Genomic DNA, 15,318 nt, shown 5'->3' with positions numbered 1-15,318 from the left:
TGCACTGCACAGCTTTTATTACACAAAAATGTGTATTAATAAATAGTGCCAGCAACCCATTTTATATAATAAAGGCTTATTTCCAATGTTATAGGAAGCAAACATTGCACAAGATACTATTCCAGAAGTGAGCTGGACTAGAAACATCAATTACCTTCAAAATCCTTTTTATTGACATGGCAACATGATGGGACTTCAAAATAAAAAACGAAGGAGAAGAATCATTCAAAGTGGAGAATTAAAAATGCTTCCCTGTCTATACTCAAGCCTCAGAAGATAATACAACTGGCAAATACATAGTATTACAAAATTAAAAAAAAAAAGTAAAATGAAAACCCCAAACAAACCCACATTAATTAAATCTTCTGTGGGACTATGCAATTTTTAACTTTCAGTCAACTAGTTTAAAAAAAAGAAAAGTGTACCCTTCCTCTCTTCAGCCAGGAGCTCATTTAGTTCAGTGCTCTTCTTTCTACATCTCACACTTCATGCTCCAAAATGTAAGTTAGAGGGCCAGATGTATTATCTGGGAAGTTTTCCAAATTCATTAACTCCTTGGCACCAGCGACTTCAGGATACCCACTGCCAGCACTGAATATTATGCCCAGCAAAAAAACAGCTCCTGGAGGGAAAGGATTAATAAAATGAGGCATTCAGCCATGGCTGCTGGTCTCTTTGGTCACAACAAGCAACTAAAAGAATCACAGTAGCTGCCAACACTGATCACAGCCAGCTCTCAGCACCTAATACTCTGAAGGTCTTTCCTGAATATCTGCAGATCATTCATCACAGGTATTGCTTGAAGGAACACGAAACCAATAGTCAGAAAAAAGACTGACAGGAAGGCTGTGACTCCAGTTCTAGCTGCAGAGGGTGGTAAATGCTACGCAGGGGTGTTAGAATCACATCATCACTTTCTCCTCAATTACAGAAGACACAGACCGAGGGAATTCGTTTTGCTTTCTGAAATGGATGCAATGTGGCTGTCAACTAAAGGACTGATGACTGAGAGCCTTAAAGAGCCCTAAAAAGGCAGGAGACACGATGGATTCACTTGTTGTTCTCAGCTTTCTTCTTAGGGCCAAGGAAGGAGTTCCATGATGAAAACCAGCTTACTATCAGTCATGAGCCATCTGTTCAGGCACCATCACCAGAGAAGCTCTCTACTTTAAAGATCAACATACAGCAAGAGGCCCCTAGGATTTTAAACATTAAACTTGCTTTGCTGGCTGCTGTGCCTTACTTTGAATCTTCACAGTTTCAATAAAAAGCACTGATTTATTTACATTCTTCAAATTTCAAATACACTGTTTCTTAACCTTTGCTTAGGCCTAATGCCAGTTTTCTTGGGCTTTTGCCATCTCCAATCACTTAAAATTTAGTAACAATTCTTTCTGCATGTGATATTCCAGGATTCCAAGATACCAAGATGTCAGGTGCTAATGACCACTTCCACAGAACTGCAGCATCTATTATCCTGTGTGAAATTCTGCACTAACACAGAAAGCTTTATTTCTGCACTCCTCTAGACACATCCACATATTTACAAGCTCTCCTATGCTCGTATGAGTCAGAAACAACCTGGAATACAAGGCAGTAGGAAGCTCCAACTCATAGCAGAAACTTTCAGCAAAGACAAGAAAGGTGGCAGGCTCAGCACAGACAGTCACAGTGGGAAGTGTTGCCAGGTCTCAGGAAGAGAATGCATGCCCCAAACAGCCCACAGCCCGTAACTCCTGCCAGCACCGCACCATTTCCTAGAGAGAGAATTTCAGTGCACAAGAGCCACAGAGCTCTGCAGGCACATCGCTCCTCCAGCCCACCACAGGCTGGCACACACCGCATTTACCACAGACAGATGACCGCTCACTTCAAATATCAGCAGGCCTTGTGTTAAGTGGATGCATTCATCACAACTATTAAAAGTCTACACTTCTTTTCATTTTATACTACTTAAACATTCTGGGGATTTTAATGCTCTCTTGACCTGCTTCACTGAATTCTACACAGAGCAATATTCAGCAATACTGACCTAGGGGAGAAGTGGCAAGTATGGAATGTGAACATCAAACCCACCTCCAAGCCTCAGTTAATACAACAATATGCCCAGAATCACTACAGGAAATGAAAGGGGTGGGGGGGGGAGGCAGAATTAGTATTAATGCATGGCTGGAAAAAATACCTGTGTGTTGGACTTTTCTTCCTAATCACTTCTACCACTTCTGTATCGTAAAGGAGCTGTAACACTGGGGAACTGCTGAGCTTGAAATTTCCCAAGTCACACTAAACAAAGTTCCTATCCCTTTCTCTGCTCCTAGAGCAAAGAATATTCCCCAAGGGAAAAAGGCTGTGGGTTTGCAATCTCTGCATGCCAACGATTCATACTAGGTAACGCATAATTCCCATATTACTGAGATGTGATCAAAAAGAAGCAAATCTTTCACTGTTGTTTATTCTCAAAGACTGTAGTTTGGATATCTGCCAGATCAGGCCTTCTTCTCTGGGAAAAGGCTGTTCTTTCTGTCAGGCACTCAGAGTTTACCCACATTTAAAAATAAGGCACTCCTCACACGCAGAATCCCTCTTCAGCATCTTGCTCTAATAAACTAATGTCGCAGCTTTAGCAGGCAGTTCCCTACCTATGCATTCACAGGAGTATTCTCTAAAATTCCTACCAGCAGGAACTTTTAAGTTTTATTTCATGCTTGTCAAATTGAAATATCTTACTTTGGTCCACTTTCAGGACACAAGCTTCCTTCATAGACAAGTCCAAGTTGTTTAAGGCTTCCTCAGTAGATGTACATGCACTTTTATTCTTAAAGTGAGAACATGAAAAGGGCTTTGCTGTTGAAGCCAGGGATGGTTTACTACACTTTCATAGCACAGAAAATTATCATTTTCTGTGTGAGACAGAGTGAAATAAATGTTTCTGCTTAGCTTAGGCTTTTACAGGGTCATTTGTTCTCTGGTTCAGCAGCTTTCTGTGATCAGCTGGATTGAAAGAAACCCTACCCCGTCCCTGTGGTTCTTAAAGAAAACTGTTCTTTCTGTCTGAGCTGCATGTTCACTCCATCTGGCCCTTACGAAAGCTTCTCTCTCCTTGCTTGTCAGATGCAGCTGCTTTCAAGCACTGCTCAACCTTCTCTCACCCTTAGGACAGGACCAGACCCAGAGCACAGCAGCCCGAACAAAACTAAGAGACAATCATAGTACATTAAGAACAAGTAACATCACACAGTCAAAAATACACAAAACCAACTTTCACTGGCCATTAAGCAAACCTCTCAGAAACTCACTTTTAGTTTAGTGCTCAGGACAATAAAAGAGACTTAAATTTGCTCCTCCACTTCCTTTCTTTCAGCACAAAGACATCTCTGAAGATCCACAAATCTTCTTTCATCCACACTTTCTACCTCAGATGTGTCTGCCTACCCCCTCCACCCCAGTCAACTTTCTTCAGCTTAGGCTGATCCCTGGATCAAAAAATGTCAGTTACAAAGTCATTCTTCTCTTCTCCTGAACCTCCTCTTTCTTGCTCCCTGGACTAAACCAGAAGAATACTATTCTTTCTTGTAGAATTATTTTTCTGCTAGGTTAGCTTCCCACAACAGCTCATAATGGAATTATAGGAATAATAATGCTGGCATAGAGAGAAGGGAGGCAGAAACACGTAGCTCGGCCTTTATGAATACAAACCTATCATAGGATAACAGGAAAATACTCAGTCAATGTGCTGTTTTATAAAAACTCAATTATAGACCCTTGAATTTGCATCTGCACTGCTGTTGGTCTAAATTCAGTTTTGCTCTAGATCTTAAATCCCGCACAAGAACATGGAGGGAAACAGGTTCCTCCTGCAAACTTGTTATTGTTCTCAGCAGATCAGATCTATTCACTTTAATAACTGTAATTCAAAGAAAGACCAATGGGCACTGCTCTGCTGTATCTTAATACAAAGCACACTAAGAGTCACAGAACACAAAGCATTCATAAAATCAAAGTGAATAAGTGATTTTAGAAAAGATTCTTACAACCTAAGGATGAGACAGCAGGGATGCTTTTGTTCAGTTTGCAGAGGTTTACTGCCACTTTTTATTCCCTGGTCCTGCCACTGAAAAAATGGTTTTATTCATGGTAAGTAAAAAAATGTTAAAAAAATAGAAACAAAACAAACCATCAGTGCAAGTCTGGCATTTGAATTTAATAAAGATATAGTTTGACATAGTAGGTAGGGTGATTTAGTAGACAGCTGCCTCACAGTTCTCACATCCATCCACTTGCTGAGCTTCCCTTCTACTAGTGTGCAAGCTTGTCTCTCAAATGAGTGGTTCAAGGAGATAATCTCAGTACTATTCATTTTTGTCTTTCTTGTTTTAATTTTTGGCTGGTTTAGCTCTCTTAACCATCTCACCAGCTAAGCTGTGGGACTGGAATAAAGTAGTAATGGAAACCAGGCAGCTGCAGATAGGAGGCATGGTGCCCAAGACTGCTTTATTCGGCAGCAGCAAGCTTTTAGATCAACATCATAGCATCAACCATCACCCTCAAGTGAGGGATTTTTATCTACAGATGACTTTCTCAGGACCTAACAAAAAAGGGGTCACAACAAATCATCATCACACAGCTAATAAAGTCTTAAAAAAACCAAAAAAAAAAAATGGAAAAAAAGCTGTCAAAGGAATAGTTACAGCTGGTGAGTTACTGGGAGCATAAAATGATTCTTCTCAAGAGTAAAAATGAGCGCTTGTTTCCTTCCACAGAGGAGAACCATGTAACTACGTTATCTGAGAGCTGTTTATCAGCCACACTGACCTGGCATGCATGGGGGACTGTAAAGACCTCCAGCCTGACATTCAGAAGAGATTTTAACTTAAAAACTGCTTTTCACTAAAATGTAACAATACAGAAAGTTCTGTTAATTTAGAATAATGGTTTGAAGCACAGAACTGGTAAGTGTTCAGCCCTCCTTTTCCAGAGTCAGTGAAAAAGCAAACTTCTCATGCACAAATATATACAGTTTTTGTGCAACTAGCAGTGTTAATCAAGCCTCGCCATTCCCTCCCAGCTCTAATCAATGAAGATAGTTACAACAACATATAATATGTAACACTATTATACATGCTAAAAAATAAAAAATAAAGTCCATTAAAAAAGGGTAGCAAAGCCATATTGGCATCGAGTATTACGGAAGTTAATGCATCCTCCTAGGTTCACTAGACAAATTGTGTTTGAGGAAAAGCAAAAAACCACAGCAGTCAGAGATTCAACGAAAGCTGAGTGTTTTAATTTTTGGACTAGAAACAGTTTTAAACCCCAACAATATAATAGATTCATGTAACATCCTTGCCTTTATACTTTGCCAGACATAAATAAAGGAGAAAACATTCACTCCACAAGTGACCTGCAGGAAAAAAGGAGCTTTTTTTTTTTTGCTTCTCAGTTGCATGAACTGATACATATTCTCAGATGACAACTTATTTGGAACCATAAGTTCAAAGGAACACTTTGCTTGGAGAAGCATAATCAAAGTTGATAATGATAATAATGTTGATAATAACAACACTACTACCACAAGAATATAATCATTAAAAGAGAGATGTCCAAGTGAATGTAACAGGGAAAGAGCAAAAAAACTTGCAAAATATGCTCCACAATAAAACATCAAACATAATCCACAGTTTAATTATTCAAAGCTTACAGAGCCACGAGTTGTGGGTAACAGAGTGAACTGAAGCATCATAGAAAGGTACTTGCTCAGTTTTTGAGCCAGTCACACTGAAATGGCACCGAGCATCACACGGGCTGAACGAAGGGAAAAATCACATTGCACAGTTTCCAGTGACATGACACTGCTTATATCCAGTATCCAAGCCAAGACACATAGGTCAGGCTACAATGGTATTGCTGAGGTATACTGCAGACTGTGAAGTACACAAGTCCTCTTCACATTTACAAGAATGATTGAAGCAGCCAAGTATTACACTTATTCTCAAAGAGAATAAAAAAATTTCAAATCGACCTTTTTTTCCCTCTCAGAAATGCAAAGGGAAGGGTCAGATTCCATATGCTAGATGCTTTCAGTTAGTGGCAAGGCCCTTGTTTGGACAGACACTTCATTGCGTATGCCAGGCAGCTCAGTCATTTACATGAGTCTTTTCTACTGTGGACCTGGTTACTATATAAATCCTTATGAACCCAGTACTAAACCCAATGCTCCCTTTGAAAAGCTGAGCTTTAATGACATCTACAGCAGCAAGAAGGCTTATTTAATAAAATTATAAGATCAGGCATAAGGAGAGGAGAACAGCACTTCCCTATCCACCTCTTCGACATAATTGTGTTACCTGCAAATCAAACTTATTACAACGACAGCAGTCTTAAACAAGCCCGGCAGCATGCACCAAGCTTTCCGTAGTCTTTCCTAAATCCACTATTAACCCCCACCAGAATCCTTGATTAAAAGGAAGCCTCTTGTGCTACAGAACTATGCAAAAACCACAGGATTTTTCTGGTGTTCCAATAGCTCACACTTAGCCTTTACAAAACCTCAGAAAAATGTCCTTAATGCAGAATACATCCTGCCATTAAAGGATGCAGAGATACACCAAGACCTTTAACCTAAATTATTCCGAACTATCTCCACTTTTCATCTGAATTGCAGTTTAACCACAACTCAGTCACCCACACACGAAGCAGTACAGCTGTGATGGCACTCAGGTCCCAGGATAGCCTGCCTTGCAGGGTTTAGCTGCACAGCTGCCTCTCCAGACCTTCTTTTCCAGAACACTAACCTTACCTACAGGCTGAACAGCCACATGGGAACTGCACTGCCAGCAAAATTAACATTAAGGGACAGAGCTTGACCAGAAGCATCCTTCCAACTATCCCAATGGGCCTTTTCCTACTCAGATCCTAACCCTATCTCTTGCCATATGTTGTGGTTTAAACACATAGCATTAATTCAAATTCAGCTTGGTAACAGAGCTACCCCCCTATCACTCAGCCTTGCTGGTACTAAGCCATAGCCCAGTCACATGCTCCTCACATAGCAGCCAGCAAGAAAATAGGATCTTACTCATCTTGTCTCAGAACTGTCTTGAAACACAACCCCAGCCAAAAGCATGGTCTAGTGACATTAAAATAAAAATAGGAAAGCTTTTTTGACCATTTTGCTAATTAATATGTCAGAGCTCATAAAGAAAGACTCATCAGCTTTTCTCCAGCACTGCATCATCTGAAAGAGCTGTGTCAGCAGGGACCTCAGCAGACAGTCAATACATACTAAAAGTGTTCTAAGCAGTAAATCAGAACACAAAAAAGAATTTTAGAAAAAAAATTAAAATAGCTGCAAAAAATTCAGTACTCATTTTCAGTACTCAATATGCAAGTCTTGCCCTTCTTTATAAAGATATTCTCTTAACTGCCCTAGAACTGCTTTTAGAAGAAGCTAGGAGTTTATGAAAAACTAAGCTAAAGCTTGCTGATTTTTCATCTTTGTGAATTTTTAAGGATCTTCTCTGCTTTACAACAGAGGCACCGCTTGTCTGCTTCTCATTCTCATCATTGGTATTGGCATACCATTGCTGAGCACACAGGAAGGTTACAGAGGACAAATTCTTCCTTAGAGGATTCAGAGAAGTTGTCTTACACACACACAGTCTGAAATCTGGTTTTTTTCCAGAAAAGGACAAGGAGGCATCAATACAGCACTTCACTGCTTTTGGTGATGGCATTGTGGAAAACATTTTCAACACTAAGAACACCTGTAACCACAGCAGGGGTTTTCCATCCAGCCAGATCAAGGACAGGCCAGGTTTGAGAACCAGAATTCACAGGGGGGTTTCTATGAGGGTCACATACACATGTGGAACAAAGCTCCAGCCATCTTCCCACAGAACATGCTTACAAGCTCAGGATGTATCTAGACATACCTCTAAAAATCAAATCTACTTTTTAAGGAGGGTGGGGGGAAAGGAGCTACTGCTTCTGAGTGCAATATACAAAGAGACAGATGGGGCTAGAGCTACAGATCCTTCTAATTCCTGAGTCTTACGGAGAATTGTTTTCACGCTTTTTGAAATGAATGCACGCCTCTAACTCCTGCTGCTGCTGCTCAGTAACATGTAATATGTGAGGGATAAAGTAACTGTACCAAAGGCTGAGACTAAACTGAAGAGCCATTGCCCCAGAAGAAACAGAAAGGATATTCCCCTAGAGAGAATTACTCTGCTGCGTATTCTATAGAACAAGTGAAGGAGAGATAGGATAATTGCATTGATTGTGAGTAGGTGATAATTAATTCTGTAGAGAAATACATTTAGTTTCCTGAAGTCTAGAATAGGATGGAAACTCTTCATTTTGTAATGAGAAAATAACTGTGTTTTGCTTGCAGCACAAGAAGCTGCAATGTCTCCTTTTTAACATTCTTAAGGTCCCTATAGGAAGGCAGCACAATGAATGATGTTAAAACAGGAGTTCTGTGGTGTGACTGAATGCCAGAAAATTGCACATATGACATATAATTCTAGAAAGCATAGAGTAAAAAGGGACCAGAGAAAAAGAACACTGCGTTCTTGAACAGACCTTTAAATTAAATATATGAATGGAAATATGAGGAAACCAAAATTTCAGCTTGATTTCTCTTTATGAAGCATTAGGAAATGGAACATAGCGAGCAGGAGAAATGTTTTCCAATGGTATTTGAACAGTAAAGTGGATAGGACCAACAAAAATAATTTACACACCAACCCTCTCAGAAGTTAGCTAGATTCTTTTATTCCTAAAAGGGAAAAAAAAAAGAAACAACTTGAGGAATCTTTGTGCCTATTCCTTGGGTGATCTGCTGGCCACTGATTTTAGTTTATGAAGGAAGATCTTAGGTATATGTAAGAGATCTGTGAGGAATAAGTAAAGCAAACAAGCCAAAGTTCAATAAACATGGGTCTACATGTTCATATAAAATTTGTAGGTGTCTTCAAACAGAAAACTTTTCAAAGTCAGTTTTCAAGAATCTGCAGAAGTGCGCAGAAGAAATATCAAATGCTACTAAAAATTACATTATAAAGCTTAATGTACCTACAACAATTGATTGCCAAAGAGTTATAATCTCACCCCTCCAATATTCTTTGATAGCAGCAAATTCCATTGATCTTTGGTAAACTGCATGATGTTGCAATGTTTGTAGTAATTTTTCTGAACAGGGAAAAGTCCAAGGGCAACACCCCCAGCTTCTTCAAGTTGACAAGATCATTTCTTTGAAGCTTTCACATTCCCAAAAGAGAAAGCTGGAAGAACTGTTTTTCTTCCCAGGAGTGATAATATTACAAGACATACGAACTATTCCCTGATTCAGAAAGAGAATCCAAGAACTTCACAGGCTTAGGAAAGATGCCAAAAAAATTTAAAAAGAATTTGTCTACTAAGTTCAGGAAAAAGTCTTCAGATAAGGAAAATCCACACCAGAGAACTAAAGGAGGACACCCACTTGTAGAGAGAAGGAATACCATGAACAATCAGGAATCTCACAGCTGACCTTCCTTTACATGAATTCAGCCTCTTAGATCTATCAATAGAGTGGAAAAAGGCATGTACAATGTGCTACAAAGGGGCAGCCTGAAACTTCAGGATGTTCTAACATCAGAAGAGATTGCCGAATAACTAAAGTTTTCTAGGAAGTTTAAGGTTTCTCATGTCAGCTTACCCACAGCTCATGAAAAATTACAATCTTACGTGACATAGCCTTGGAAGTTTTTTTAATACAACAGCTGCAAGCTGTACAATACCATGGCATGGTTGGTGAACTTATTTAGTAAGCAGGTACAGTAATTACAGCACTATGGGCTAATTTTCTTTTATTATTATCACCTGAAAAGTTTAAGAAAAACCAAATTATTTCTCCTGCACAATGAAAGGAAAAGCTGTAACACTTTTTTTTACTCTGTAGAATTTTTTTAGTGTTGTCTTCCATATTCCTGGTAATGGAAGGGCAACTCAGAGCAAGAAGAGAAAGCAAAGAAACACTTGTACTTCTCAAAGTGTGTATTGTTTAAGTCTCTACACTCCATAAGAGACACTGCACTTCCACTTATTTGAAAGTGCATTTTCTTCAATTTACAACACCTGTACTGAAAAATAAAGTTACAACTCTTCCTGAGAATGACTTGGCAACATACACTACCTGGTTAAGAGCAATCCCTAATTCATCATCATTCAACTTGGAGTCAGTGCATACAAAGTAATGCCTCAATTGGCCTCTTCATCACCACAGTTTCTGGAAGCTGATTTCATTTACTGCCCATGCTACTTTTAAGTTGCTGACTTTTTCTCCAAAATAGGAGGACAGCTTACCCGATTTGTGTCCGGCCAACGAACCAACTTTGCTTTCATCTGCCACTGGAGAAATAAAAGAAAAGACACAAAGATCAGAAACTTATTTAAATTCACAAGCCTTTGAAACACTGTCATATTATTTCAGACACAGCATCATGAATCTTTAAATTATAATAATATGAAAAAAAAAAAGCCTTTCTTTACCTAATCCCCATGGGGTGCTTCAAAGTCCAAATATCTGAATCAAAGCCCTCTGAAACCAATAAAAGGACTACCAGCAGTCCTTGTGGGTTACAGATCAGGACCTCAGCACTTACACACTCAAAACTGAGTTGTCAGAAGAGCAATTGCACTTGTAAATAACTCATCTTGCCAGACAAATCACAGGGCATAGGAGAGTTGTAACATTTTCAGATCAAAGACCTCAATTGTAAAAAGAATCCAGATGTGGAAACCTTCCCATCTGCAAGACATCTCACTGCCTCACAGGACCTCTGCAGATAATAAGGTCTCCCAAACACTGATCTTTTGAAGGCTTATGCATGTTTTGTATGTTATATTTTGTCTATAAATTGTAATTTTGGAGTATTTCACATCATCTTATAAAGGAAGTTGTTTGCAGTAGCAACAGTTTGCAGACAGTAGTGGAGGAGCAAATTCTGAATGTAACAGGAATTGGAAGTTCTGTTCAGTAACTTCAGTTTATCATCACATATCTCAAGAAACTAATTAAAATACTCTCCTGGAGGGCTGAGGGGAAGAACCAATCACTATTTCTTAAAACGAATTCTATGCAAAGAAATGGTGGTAAATGTAATGTTAGGGATGATAAAACAAGAACAGGAAATGAATGTGAGGGTTGAAAGCTTATCCTTCAACTCTGCCTGCCCAAGCACTCCCTTATAGCTCGCCTTAAAACATAATCTCTTTATATGATAAAATAAATTGTCAAGTCATACCAAAAATTCCATAAATGCAAACTTAAACAAGCTCTGTATAGCGGTCACTGTAAAAAGTTTACATAGAGGGTTATCTGTAATGATACAAGAACCTGCTATTTTCTACCCAGGAAAGAGCAGTACAGTAGTTACTGACACTTGGGAGTTACTACTGGGAAAATAATCACAGTAAATATTTTCTTATATTGCCTCCCCACTTGACATTTAGGGAAGCTTTTATCCTCAAAAATCAAGATTCAGGACTGGGATTCACAACTGGAGTCATGAATCCACAAATGACCACTGTATCTCTTCTCTACTTCCGTGATCTAATTGTCACCTGATTATCAGCAAACTGACATAGTGTAGAGTTTTTGTGGGATGACAGTGCTAATAAGGTAAGACTAATTCTGTTTGCAGCATTATGTAGCGATTCTGCTAAACAAAACGGCAGTGGGACTAGTAAAAATTAGAAGTGCAAACAAAACTCAAGGAAGTTCTGCGCTCTTTGACCTTTCAACTTTTTTCTAGTCCCTAGAAATGATAACTATTGAACTCCTTGCTATGCAGTTTGATCCTATAACGCAAAATGACTGGACAAGGATTTAGGATTTACTATAAGGATAGTTCAAACTCATCTTCCTCCTCCCTCCCCTCAAATTTCTCTCTAAGCAAAACAACCATGGAAAACTTTGGTCCTAAAGATCAGTGCTCTGACAAGTTATGATTGTGTGAAAACAAGGGATTATAATGGAAACTGATTCACAACCTTAATTACAGCAGTCACTAATGGCAACCAGTATAATGTATGATAATTACTTAAAGCAGGTAATGTTACAGTACATAGGAACTTTAGAAAAAAGACAAAACCCAAGGTTCATAGTATTTTTTTTAAAACTATGCTGATGACTAGGTTTGCCTGAAACTAAGTTTTATATTATTAAAAGGGATAAATCCATTTAACATAATCATACTTTACACACCAGCTTCACACACAAAAATTAGATTTTAATACTGGAGGGAAAAAAGGAAGAATAAAATGATTAAAAAATGAAAAATAATCTTACCAAAATACAAGGTTAGCATTATGAGTTTAAGCACATACATGCACAAAAACTGGGAAATGCAAATATTAAAGTTCTATATCAAAGTTTGAGCAAAATACGTGTGCACCTCCACAGGGTAGTTTTCATTTCATGGGTTATTACGCTTAGGCAGGGCCTTCTAGGCTGGCCATCTTTCATTAGACTGAACAGGAGTAGCACAGAAAAGACCACTGGAAAAGAATCCTATTCCTTCCCTTGTTTCCCCTGGAAACAAGGAGAAGACAACAGAAAAAAAAAAAAAAGGAATAAAAGAAAAAGGCTAACAGAAGATAAATACTTTGTATGCCAAGGTTGAAAACTAAAGATTTCATTTAGGAAGTACACTGGACATCCTGTTACACAAAACACCATTTGAAAACACTTCTTTGCACGTTGTTCAAAATTGATACAAACATTCAGTTATGACAAAAATAGTCTCTCTCTAGTCCTTGGCCTTTGAAAAAAGACAAGAACTAAGAGGAAATTTATTTTCTAAGATTCTACTAGTGTTAGCCTGTCTTTGTAGAAAATCACCTGAAAGATTTTAAACAAGGAAAAAATACCATCTACTCTTAGAACTCAAGTAAAAAGAATTCTAATTATTTTAACATCAAATAGTAATTACTTTGCAAATAACTGAAATATTTCAGCTCAAAAAGATCATACTTGGGAATGCACAAGTAACTTTTTATGAAGACACTAGAATTACTGTATATTCTTGAGCCAGAATTATTAAATGCATAACATCTCAAAAAACCCCAAAACCACCTAATTTGGGGACAGCAAAGAAAAATCTCAAAAAAAAAAAAAAAAAGGTTCATACAAGAGAATAAATAGATTCACTAACAAGAAGACACTTCTCCTTAATTTGTGACTCAAACAAATACTTCACATTTTGAAAGGTCCCTGGAACCCCAGGGATTGTTAGTTCATGAAGTTATTAATGTTTGTCCGTAGAAATCATGCCAGCTCTTTTAAAGTAACATCTATTATTTAGGAACCACATTTTCACCACAGAAACCAGTTATGCATTCACCGTCACTACTCAAAGTAATTGCTGAAATAAAAATGAAAGAAGTTCTACAGCTACTTAATAAAAACATGGACATTTGGAGGCCTAGAAAGACCACAGATTATGCAAGATGGAATATTACCAAACCAAACAAATCTGTCCAGCTGATAGCAAACAACTGTCACTTTTTTTTAAACTACGCCAACAACCACTAGAGAGGGTAAGAAACCCCATCTCTCTATGCCATGAATGATCAGAATTTTTTAGTATTTCCTACGGTGATATTCTGGAGTGCTGTTTTGCTTCAAGAAAATAAATAGTATTGTTTAGCAACAGTAAAAGCACCCAACGTGCCTTCATGTCCTTCCACGTACATGTTTTGACTGCCATTTCTGTGCCCTACTCAAGGTAGCCATTTGAATTGCGTGACTTCCAATCGTTTAGCACACAACCACCTTCTGTACCTCTCAAAGTTTGCCTCAAATACAGTCCAGGCTTACACACAGGTAAACAATCTAGTTCCAAACTGCGGTTTAGAGAAGCACAAATCAATTCTGCTGCCAGTCATGATAACCAATTTCCCTCCTTCTGCCCAGTTCAATTGCTGAACCATTACATTACTTTTCCCCAAACCAAAGAGTTACTACCGTTCACAAGATACAGGGTGCTGCTTAAGGGACTCTTTTGTGAAGGATCAGTTTTGCACATTGACCAAGAGCTACTAAAAAAATCTTCTAAACATGCAAAAGTCACATGTGTTTCTGCTGGACAAACTGACACGTACCTTTGAAGACCAGCTGCAGTTCTGTGCTCAGAAAAGAAGCAAACAAGGATTAAAATTACAATTAATGAGGAATAATAATACAAGATACTGAAACACAAAAGAATTTCCTAAAAAACAAATTTCCTAACAAATACCTTTTTTAGTTAACAGGAAGCCAAATATAAAATTTCTCACTGTACATGAATCAATCCATAAGGGCTGTATTCCCGAACTACATATATAAATAATGCTTCTATACTTTTCAGAAGCCATCAGTTTCTATGGTAAAAACACATGATAAGAAAGCAAAGCCTCAAATGGGTCACTGTTTTTTCCTGGTATCCTTACCCAGCCTTTTCATCATAATGAAGACAGTGCATCATCCATTAATTTTAGTCAGTGATAGTGCCAAGGACATAATTCTCCTGCCAGTTTTATTTTCTGGGTGAAGCGTTTCCCCATCGAGGAGCGGCATAAATCACTCAGAGAAGTGGTGTCAATTGTTGTCTCACAACCACCACTTAGAAAATGCTGATTTCTGTTCTAGGTTTGCCCTGAAGTGCTGCATACAAATACCACAGGCTAAAATCCACAGTAGCAATAAAATGTGTGTATCAGAAAGGGCAAACTTGCACTGTCTTAAAATATTTTCCTTCAGTAATTCCCTCTCCTCACCTGTCCTTCATATAAGGGCTTTTATTCTGGGGTCACCCAGATATCCACCAACTACTCACTCATGAAGGTTTAGGAGTCCTTAATAGCTTTCTGTTCAGTGTTGAAAAGCTCTGAGACTACCAAAAGGCTTGCACAAGGGCCAAGGGAAAAAAAAAAAAAAAAGGGTAAGCCTTTTCCAAAATGGCATCTAACACAATATTTGGGATACCCTGTTCAGCACATTCAAAGGCAGGAATAAATCACACCCAAACCGAGATTCTGGATTCTTTTTCTCTCCTGTACAAGGTTTTCTCTAATTAGATTTTTCAGAACAATTTTGTTAGAACTGATTTAATACTTCGATTCAATTGTGTTCGGAGAAGATCCCCAAGGGATACATCTTGTGTGTCAGCACATGGGAATGAAAGTGCTTAAGCTTGCATTTACTATTACTACTGCTTGTTGAAGAACCAGCAGTACAGTTGAGGCTGTCCACTGGGCACATTTAAGTTTAAATGGAAGTTTTTCTCCCGGCAG

The 15,318-nt window shown here is 38.4% G+C and overlaps 1 protein-coding gene across 6 annotated transcripts in view; it reads right to left on the bottom strand.

The window, feature by feature from the left end:
- Positions 1–15,318, bottom strand: part of PARD3B (par-3 family cell polarity regulator beta) — a 402,302-nt gene that overhangs the window by 158,102 nt on the left and 228,882 nt on the right. For 4 of the 6 annotated variants that reach the window (XM_039554939.1, XM_039554936.1, XM_039554940.1 and 1 more), the window contains 2 exons: positions 14,149–14,169; positions 10,348–10,392 (listed from right to left, as the gene is read on the bottom strand). The exons of 1 other annotated variant lie outside the window; for it this stretch is intronic. In XM_039554939.1, the coding sequence (XP_039410873.1) occupies positions 10,348–10,392; positions 14,149–14,169 (66 nt within the window). The remainder of the gene's footprint in view (positions 1–10,347; positions 10,393–14,148; positions 14,170–15,318) is intronic. One more of the 6 variants, XM_039554937.1, reaches the window with a different exon arrangement.

The sequence above is a fragment of the Corvus cornix genome, chromosome 7 (assembly GCF_000738735.6).
Source record: "Corvus cornix cornix isolate S_Up_H32 chromosome 7, ASM73873v5, whole genome shotgun sequence".
Lineage (NCBI taxonomy): Eukaryota > Metazoa > Chordata > Aves > Passeriformes > Corvidae > Corvus > Corvus cornix.
This window is presented reverse-complemented; position numbering and strand designations above follow the sequence as displayed.